The sequence below is a fragment of the Epinephelus moara genome, chromosome 1 (genome assembly GCF_006386435.1).
Source record: "Epinephelus moara isolate mb chromosome 1, YSFRI_EMoa_1.0, whole genome shotgun sequence".
NCBI classification, from domain to species: domain Eukaryota; kingdom Metazoa; phylum Chordata; class Actinopteri; order Perciformes; family Serranidae; genus Epinephelus; species Epinephelus moara.
The window spans coordinates 20,418,436-20,428,809 of record NC_065506.1 but is presented as its reverse complement, the minus strand read 5'-3'; the positions used below and the strand labels follow the sequence as shown (position 1 = coordinate 20,428,809).

General features: G+C 40.2%; 1 protein-coding gene across 1 annotated transcript in view; it reads right to left on the bottom strand.

Annotated features, from left to right (window-relative positions):
- ush2a (Usher syndrome 2A (autosomal recessive, mild)) overlaps nucleotides 1-10,374 on the bottom strand; it is a 256,530-nt gene that overhangs the window by 121,609 nt on the left and 124,547 nt on the right. Inside the window, exons 45-48 of the mRNA XM_050054481.1 lie at nucleotides 10,161-10,308; nucleotides 6,006-6,163; nucleotides 4,379-4,526; nucleotides 1-117 (exon numbers count right to left, since the gene is read on the bottom strand). The exon at nucleotides 1-117 is cut by the window's left edge and continues 39 nt beyond it. Coding sequence (XP_049910438.1) covers nucleotides 1-117; nucleotides 4,379-4,526; nucleotides 6,006-6,163; nucleotides 10,161-10,308 — 571 coding nt within the window. The remainder of the gene's footprint in view (nucleotides 118-4,378; nucleotides 4,527-6,005; nucleotides 6,164-10,160; nucleotides 10,309-10,374) is intronic.

Genomic DNA, 10,374 nt, shown 5'->3' with positions numbered 1-10,374 from the left:
CACAACCCAGTGTGTTACAGCCTCTGATCCAGAAGCTGTAGTTGGTGTAAGGCTGCAGGTCGGTCACCGACAACCAGCTGCCCGCTGCTGTACTTCCATCCAACACACCATCACCATCTAAGAGACAGAGAGAGTCACACAAAGACAGACGTGCAAGGTCTTAGGCCAAGCATGGTGTATATACTCATCTAGTGAGGAGGAGGACATAAATTTATTGCATATTTGATTGATTTCTTGGCAAGCAATTACTGTGATGGCCGGAAAAAGCGATTCATAAAAGACACTGACAATTCTCATTGGTCGGTCAGTCGCTTGTCTTACTTTCATAAGGTCCTATGTCTACCACAATGTTTTTGTCCTAGCCAAAAGTGCCAGGTGCCCATCTGAAAACTAGGTGGGAGCAGTAGAGGGCTTTGAAGGCACAGCATGTTTTTAGCGGACACTTCAATTGCATCTGGTTACCATGATAGTGAATATCTGCAAAAGTAAAAATGACAGAAGAGGAAGAGTATTTAGTCTGGATGAATGGAAGGCTGAAGCACGTAGGAAGACGGACCCGCCAGTCTATGAGGCCAGCAGCATTATGTTTTTCCTCATTGCTGTTCAGCAACTTTTGTAAATGTAGGCTGTGACAGTTGGTCTTTGTGGCATTTGTCACAGTATTTGTACCCAAAGTTGAAAAACTCAGCGTCCAGCAAAAAACATAACAAGCTCTCATCACCTCGTCATCCTGCTGGCATGAATACATGGTGCTCCCATTGCAAAAAACAACAACAACAAAAAAACCACTTTGGTTGACACATAAAACTTTCAGACAAACTCCTGCACACAGTCTAACCTGCAAAAATAATAAATTTACTGCTGCATTTCACTGAAATATAAATTTATTGTGACACCAAAAGGTCGCAATAAATTCATAATTTTTGCAAGTTAGACAGTGTGCGGGAGTTTGTCTGAAAGTTGTGTCCTGATCATCCCTCTCCTACGCACCTGTTTTGAAATAGCTGTGCAGAGGATTATTTTTCTCTGGACACACAACACTACCACGTAACATGCACTCAGTCCGCTGTGGCCAACTTAGTTAGTCTAGAGATAACGCACATTTTTTTCCTACATCAACAAATCGACTGGTTGAAGAGAGTTTCGGATTTCAGTAGACAAAAATTTTCTTTGGTTGACCACAGTCCTTAAAGATTCATTGAAAAACAGAGAGAAAATGGAGGAGAATGAGTGAGAGTTCAAGAGAGGGGAATACTGACTGAGATTAACTGAGAGTGATCAAAAGAGAGAGGTCTCTATATCGAGGTTATGCAAGGATAGTCAAAGAAAAAGGATCAGATAATTACACTATGTAAGCCTATCCAATATATTTAGATGGACACACGCACACACACACACGCACACAAACACATATCAGTTTTGTGTGAACTGATGAAGGCAGTGTGTATCAAAGAATCAAGGGGTTGTGGGTAACTAGAGCGAAACACCATCTTTCTCTTTCTTCCACACCTCTTCTATCCTTCCCTCCACTCATTTTAATCTGTCTCTTCCTCTGTGAGGAGCAGATCAAAGTCCCTGACTCTGCGTGTGTGTCTGACAGAGAGAGAGACTTGGTGAATATGTGTGGGTTAAAGGATGATTGTGTGTTCTGCTGTTTCCCCATGCTCCTGTTCTCATCTTGTTCAATTTTCTTCTTCCCCTTTTCTTTCCATGTCCAGTTCTCCTCTTCTGTTTTGTTAGTCTCATCCGCTGTTTTGTTGTTCTTCATGTCTTATGTTGTTTTTACTCGCAATCTTTTCTAATACATCTATGGAAATATGAGCTTCTCATCTCTCCTCCTCTCTATATACTATTGTTTACCAATACATGTCTTTGTTCTCTCTTCCATCTTCACACCAATGTTTTGCTCTGGAATCCTATATCCTCTCCTCTCTCAAGTCACTGGCAAAAAAAAACCACCTTGTCTTTTTCACACCGCTCTGGTTTTATTACTGCTTCTGTCACTTTCCCATTTCATGCCTGACTTTCAGTCTAAGTTGGCATTGTTGGTGAGGAGTATGTTTGTCCGTGTGCACACATGTATATGTCTCTACATTATCCTGTTTTACTCACCAAAAAAGAAATACTTAAACCTACTTTACTACCTAAAAAAAACACTTGGCAGTCTTGATATCAGTGATAATATTAACTGTACTAGAAGAAAGCAGCAGTAACGTGTATTATATAACAGACAGTATATCAAGAACTATGAATACCGTTAAATAGGAAAACATGCAATACCGTGTAGTGTAATAGCAGTTTTTGTATTTTTCCATCTATTAGTTTTGTCCACCACAGTGGTAAGACACCTACAACCTACAGAAAAAGGCTTTGACATTTTGACATGCCAAAATGTCTGCTGTGGGAAAGTTCTACTGTAGGGATACTTGACATGCTTTGCCCGGGGTCACTTCGGCAAAACGACAGGAGGCCAGGGGCAAGTCACAGCAGCCCTGCACAGGTCAGGTGTCCTAGGGGTGCTTCTAGAATTTGGGGCTTAGTGTGGACCTCTGTCAGGGGTCTGGAGACTTTGGCACTTTTTTTTGAATAAACAAGCTCTACATTGAGGCTTTGTTATGAACATTATTCACATTAAAAGAAAAGTTGAATTATTTTATTTTTTATTGTGAATTAAAAAATGGTTTCGAGGCCACCTAGCACCCTATCATGGGCCAGATTTGGCCCACAGGCCACAAATTGTGTATCACTGGTCTACTGCCTCCATTAATGACCATTTATTAACTATAATAATAACTTATTTGTGTCTTTTGATTGTGATCTGAATTGTGATTATTAAAAAAGTCCCCCCATTTAGTGCCTGTTAAATTAATAACAAACTTTACAGATTCTGCTCCTGATTTTTGATGGAATGGTGCCTGACAGTGTCTGACAAGCTTTAAAAATAACCTTTCTTTATGCTTTGACAGCATTCGAGTGCATGAGTGAGACCTATAGAGAAGCAGCTTTTACTGTCCTCTCATTTATTACGTCCACATTGCCTCCAGGACAGCCTGACCTGAGAGTATTACAGTCAGGTTACAAGAAAAAAGTCAATACACAGCTTTTTAGCTTAGTTTTTAAAGTCTGTTTTATGTTATGGTGTCTTAGAAAACCCCTACATCTTAATAGCAATGTGTCTATTGCAAACCTGGTTTTTCTTAAAGCCACACAGAAAATGCAGCAGGTTAAGTAGACAGCTGAGGCTGTCTTTAAGGCAGACCCACCATGGACCCGTTTTTGTCTTTTTTATATGGAGGGCCAGGGGATTTTTCGAGAGATAGCAGGTCAACAGTATTATGCTACACAGAGGTGGTACAGCTTACATCATCTGAAAACAGGGAACCTGGAGATTAATTTGTGTGTCAATTTTTTCAAGTTACAAATCTGAACTAAACATTGTATTTTGGTTTGGTGTGTTGACCTTTGACCACCAAAATAAAACCAGTTCATCCTTGAGTTCGACGTTTGTGCCAAATTTAAAGAAATTCCCTCTAGGTGTTTTCAAGTTATCATGTTCACGGAATGGACAGATAGATTTACAGACTTGCACACATAAAGAAGGACAGACGGACAACCTGAAAAAATAACACAATACCTCCAGTCCCGGCTGTCACTGGCGAAAGATTGGTTTCACTACAATGAAATGGCTAACATTACCACGGGGACTAGCATCATCAAACATGAATACCATTGGGCTCATTGAATAGACGAGAGTCTCAGCTTTCCAGTCACACCAAATTTATGCAATTCCAAGACTGTTTAAGGACCCTTCCAATATGAAATAAAATAATAATTTCTATGCATGGAAAAAACTGCATGGTTTCAAGCAGAAACTGTACGGGATTAGCAAAAAGTAAGTACGTCTTTAAAGGGAAGACTTGTGGGTACTCACAGAACCCATTTTCATTTTCTTTTAGATGTGCTGAGGTGAAAAGTCAAGGGTCCCCTTTAAAAATGGCCATGCAAGGTTTTCCTCCTGTAACTTTGTAAAGTTATTGAGCCACCTTCCCAACAAGTTTGCACGACCTGATTGGTACAAATGATTGCCTTAGGTCGTCTAGTTTCATGATACCACTACCTAGCCATAAAAAATGGGCGCACGGCCTCTTAAAAACAGTTATGGTGGCCAAGATCGCCAGTGGTCACATGGGTCTCTTAAGGTTAAGACAAAATCTACATTTATGTTTGCCTGGTGAGCGAATAGTGAAATAGTGTAGTCAGATTTGAAAAGGTAGAATATGGTTTTCTGAATACATGTTGCCTGGTGAAATTGTATATTGCCTTTTGTGTGTGTGAGTGTGTGTGTGAGAGAGAAAGAAAGTTTGACTGCATGTGTTACCTTTGCTTCTGTAGTACAGTGTGTAGCTGAGGTTCCCATTCGCTCTAGGTGGGGATGTCCAGCGGGCTCGGAGTGATCGAGAGCTCTGATTGGTTAGTTCCAACAGTATAGGGCCTTCTGGGGCCATCTCCAATGTACGCATCTCCACCTGATTTAAAGGGGAAAAGAAAAGACACACAAGCACACTTACGTTCAACTGCTCAAAAGAACAGACACGTAGGATTTGCACCTACAAACAATACACCATATTTTACTGTGTTTTACTGTAATTCTACTCACAATCATCCATCCAACTGCTATAGATGTAATTTTGAATATAAAACACATATAATGAAATCTGCCCACATTTGATAAGGGTCATAATCATGGTAATATATTTCACTGAGTGGATTAATATACGTGTTAAAATATAATACTTCAACGTAATTTTGATTTTAAAGTGAAATCGCTTTACACATCTGATCCACATTACTTCTGCTTCTAGTTTTCTATCCTTTTCTTTATTCCTCCTTTCTTTCTCTCTCCTGCCACATTCCTTTCCTATTCCACTAACTCTGCTCTTTTCCTCTTTCCACCATCATCCCGCTCTCTTCTTCTGTCTCATTTCCTCCTGTCTCACGCTCCTGTTACCCTCTCCTCTGCTGCCCTTTGCATCCTTACTTTCCAGCTCATCTCTCACTTTGCTCTGACCATTTATTCTACCCTCATCATTTCACTCTTTTACCCCGAAACTCCCTCCTTCCCTGACTGCTTTCTCCTCTTCTTCCCGTCCATCCTGTCATCTCCTCCTCTTCTCCCCTTCACCCTGTTCTTACCCCTCCCCTTCCCAGCATCCTGTCCTCCTGTTCTGCTGTGTCAGCCGTTCTCCTGGTGTTTGACTAAATATGGCGTCCGTATTGGAAAAATGCCCCAAAATATGGCCTGTCGTCAGAGACATCGTTGAGTGTGGAGTGGCATTTGCTACCAAATGTCACTGTCGCCACGCCAACCTCGTTATTGAGCCGAGAGAATCGATCACCTTTATGATGCTCGGTGACACACACACACACACACACACACACACACTTAGACACACACGACACACATACACTTTGTAAATGTCTGAGTAGGCATTCCCATATGTGAACCCATGTTTTCATGTAGTGGTTAGTTACAGTGATAATCTGCATCATAAAAATATCAGTTTAGCTGTTCTGGCTGTTTCATCTCACCAAGTGTGATTTGATTCATCCAATAGAGAATTTTATGGAGCTTTTACTTTGACTGCTCTAAATGCTCTAAAACTGTTGGGTAGGTCTAGAGAATATGTTGTGTACTACAGGATAAGAGTTTTCTGTGTGTTGTAGTAGCGGCAACTACAGGTCATGTGGCGAAAATACTTTGCAATAAGACTCTGAGAAGTGAACTCAGAGGTTAACAGAAAAAAAGAAGAGTTTCTGCAGAAATTTCAAGGACAAAGATGTTTAAGTATTACCAACACTGCTTGATTACTCCATAGTCAACATGCAGAAACACCACAATGACTTATAAAACATGCCTATCTTCAAATATATCACAAAGGACCTTGCAGTTTATTGTATTAATCAATCAATTAATTAGTGTGTTTACTAGTAAGAAGTTCACTGACCATTGGTCCCTTGCCACAGCCCCGTGCCGTACAGGCCTGCAGCCTGAGTACGTGTCGGCTCCATGGAGAGAGTCCTTCCACCAAAAAGAACCTCTGAGAGAAGCTGGAGTTTAAAATGAGAAGTCCGTCCAGCCAGAGACCGTAACTGGTTATAATGCCTGTCGAAAGAACACGTCTGATTATGAAATGTATGAGGTACAGAAAAGGAAAAAAAATGACAAGGGCAAACTGTTTTCTTGACAGAGTTAGCCTGACGTTAGCTGGGCCACCAATGACTAGAACTTTCCTGAGTGACTTTGAACAACTTTAAGTGTTAAATGTCCCAAAATAAGTTTAATGTACATAAGTATCTCTGTACAGCACATAATTCACCTTGTAAACACAACCAATGTGTTGCATTCATTGCCTGCCCTGAACAACTTCAGGCTGTTCTCATGAACTGTTGTTACGTACTGTATACCACTACAATTTGTATATAACATGTTTTCATAAGCCAGTAATTCAGGTATAACCCTGGTAATCGGGAAGGGTGCATTCACGTGACCAATGCGCTGACAGAAGTAAAAAAGTAAGTAGTATAAAGAATGAAAGTCTGCATAAGGAAGCAGGTTGGGGCAGTGTATGGGTCAAACAAACACAGGACTTTTACCCAGGAGAATGTTGTTCAAGACTGTGTGAAAGTTGTTTTAAGGTATGATGTCACCATGTTTCTCTTCCTAAACCTAATCCGTGTAACTTTTCGTGAAATACTAACATTGTGTTAGATACATAACATGACAACGCCATCCGTGGGGTGCTAATTCATTACATATCCTACGAACCATTGTATGACGATATGTTGACTCAAATGCCCAACTATAAAGCGAAACACCTGTACATGGCCAAAGAAACTTTTTGACATTCATTCATGTTTGAAAATCCTTCAATTTGAACTTGATGGTGTAACAGCAGGACAACACACTTCTGTGTCATTTTTCTGAAAGTGTGTTACACATTTTCTTTGGCCTCATTTTCAGAAATGTGTTTTCTGAGATGTGCACTTTTTTTCTGATACTATTCACGCACTGCTGCCACTGGTTACTCATACATTACAGGACTGTGTCCAGGCTACCAGGAATTCCAATCACAAAGTGAGCTTTGCTATGTTGGGATGCAGTCTGGGTCATTGGATTACAATGCAAATGAAAACTGACTTAGGGGCTCCAGACCTGCCAGTCAATGTGTCCTAGTGTGATCCAATGATGAAAACAGCACTGAAATGACAAATGTAACCATAGGCGTTATGAGGATAAAGACCCTCTAAAGGACAGTAGTACCGAAGCGAACATGCACACACACAAATGTGGGTGCAAATAGGTGAGCACACACACACATCGACACTCCCCACAGGCACACAAAGACACACACACACACAAAGATGGAAACTCACACATGTCCATACACACATACATACATGGGCACAATAATTACATTACATTACATCCACCTAATAAAAAAAAAAAAAAATGAAACAGTACGGTGCCAAATGTGCTTTTCCTTAATAAAAATGCATACAGGGGGCTCAAAAGATCAGTGCTAAGAACTAAGAGTCTATTCTGCTTTAATCATGTGTGGGTTTTATTATTGCTCAATACAGATATACACACCTATCAGGGAAATGAAGACACAAAAACCCCACGGACGCCAACTACATCTGGGAAGCTCTTAATGTGGCCAATCACATGCGTGTGAGAGTGTATGCGTGTGTATGTGTGCAGACGTCTCTGTGTGCTTGTGTGTGTGAATAAGCCCATATCAGTATAGGTTGTAATAAAGACAGGTTGGGAAATGAAGCAGCGAATGCATAACAGGCTTATTTCCCCTCTTTGTCTGCGTGTTGCCCCGACCTAATCCCCGAGAGGATTATCCCCCACAAATCCCTGCAGAATTGGGGAGAAGGGGGGAGAGAAAGACACAGAATCTCACTCCTCTGGAACCCATCACCATCATCACCGTCATTGTTGCCGTCCATTTATGGAAAAAAAAGAGGAGTAAATGGAAAAAAAAGAGGCACTGAGCCCTTCTTTAAGCAAAAATTAAAGCTTTTTAAGCATGAGATAATCGGGTAATCATGATTAAGTGTCTCCTTGTTATAAATTTCTGTCATCAGATGAGAAAAGCTTTAAGTAATTTATCCAGGCTAATATGCACACACATCTCATGGTTTATGGTGCGAAATGCACTCATGTGGCATTAAGCGTAAAACACACACGATTCGCATTACACACACACACGCATTATGGAATTACACATACTTTAACGAGCATGGCAGTAACATTTGATAATATGTGGCGGTGTGCACTGTATGTTAGAGACTGTGAAATGGGGTGGGAAATCCTCAGATGGTTTTCATCACTCAATTCATTTGGGTTCATAAGATGTGCAATTGTTAATGTAGTCCTTTAATATTTATGTTTGTGCTTTATCTGCAAAAAAACATACAATATTTCCAGTATACCATGAGGTGGATGGTGTTACTTCAAGCTACTTTATTTTAGTTATTTGAATGTATGTTGAATCGTGTACCTTGAAGAGTTTTATTAAGACACAAGGACACCTGATTGCTTGATGTGAGTATACATTTTATATCAATATGTTTTATTGCCTTTTTGAAGTTCTTTTGGGGCATTTTGTTCTTTCATCACTGACAGTGGAGTGATGATGGGAAATGAGGGAGGGACAGAGATGCAACAAAGGTCCCCAGCTGGACTCAAACTGAGGACTTTGCAGGTCGGTTAACTGCTAAGATATAAAGGTGACCCGTGTTTTACTGCCTTTTTAAAGGTGTTTTTAAAAACATGTACTGTACTTTGCTCTTTTAATATATATTGTGTTCTGGTCTCAAATTTCTTGGTTATTGTTTACAGTTAACATAAACAATAGCACACTGGAGATCCCTGAATGCTAAATGAGTTAGTGATATGTATTTAAATATAGGTAAAAAACAGATGAGATCTTTTTTAAAAGATGTAAGAGACGTGGCGCAGAGCAAGCAGTTGCTTTTTACTGTTTTAAACTACATCATTTGCAATTTTTTGAGGTTTTGCAAATCTCAATGTAATACCTGCACTTCAGATAGAAGTACACTGATTGATGATGCAACACTCAGAGCACTTTCTCACTCAAACACATTAGTATATTGTTAAGTTAAACTCTGAGGAATTTTTAATTTATGCAATCTCATTTCAAACTGTATTGTGCAAGACACTCTTCTGTCGACAACTTTCAGTCTCTTTACTCTAAAACATCTGCTCGCAGAAAATAGTTATACGCAAATAACTTTTTTTTTTATCTAGTCGGTTCCAAGCCAGTAGCAGGATTTTAAATTCACATCCAATATACATCAAATACATCTTGTCCAGCTCTGTGCAATGGATTTTAATTGGCTGTAAGTAAATTAAGATGAAAGTAAAAAGAATAGAGAGCAGTGAGGGAGAGAGGCAGTCACTGTGAGTCTATGTGCTCCCTGCCTGCAGTTCTCTATTCAGTCAAAAGGGAGCACTTTTCATCCACTTAAAGGAGCTCGGTGAAGCACTGCCCTCTCACTCCCGGTCTCCGTTGGTCTCTGTCTCAAATTGTACGCTCTCCCCCTCGTCTTTGTCTCTTTCCCTGTTCTCTCTGAGTCCTTTATGCCCTCTCCTTTTGGTTTCTTTCTGTTTTCTTCTCCTTAAACTGTTTTATCTCTAGATTACACACTCATCTGGTTCCCCTTGCACAAAGGGAAACATTCACCTGTGTCATAGTCGCACATACGGGATACCTGTACAGTGGCAGTGGTCTTCATATCTGTGATAGTCTGGGTTATGGTAAATACTGACACCTTGTAATCAAGTCTACAGTTAATAATATTATCCTCATTATGATTCTTGTCAGTGGTTGTCTTCTTCAACATGTTTTATCTCTCACTAGTTTGTGATCACTTTCTTTTATCTTTGAAAATTCCACTGAAAAAAAAACCCAAACAGTAATCTAAAAACATGCTTGTCTGTGTTTGGGCGAATTTAGTTAAAATTTGACATTACCTAAATGTCATTGTTGATAATTTTTTATGTATATTTGAATGTTTTTGGCTATGTATCTGTCCCCGTGTGCCAGTTTAGGAGTGTATTCTCTCACCATTGGGGGTATCAGGAGGTGTCCAGCTGACGTTGAGTGCATGTGGGGACAGAGGTGTGACCAGCGGAGCGGGAACATTCTCTGGGGTGCTCTCCTCAGTCTGAGTCTGGCTGGGAGGGCTTAAGGTACACCCACCTCCTGTGCAGGCCTGACGTGATGCACACAGAATGGCATTAATGTGTTTGTGAATGTGATGAGTAAATCAAAAAGATGA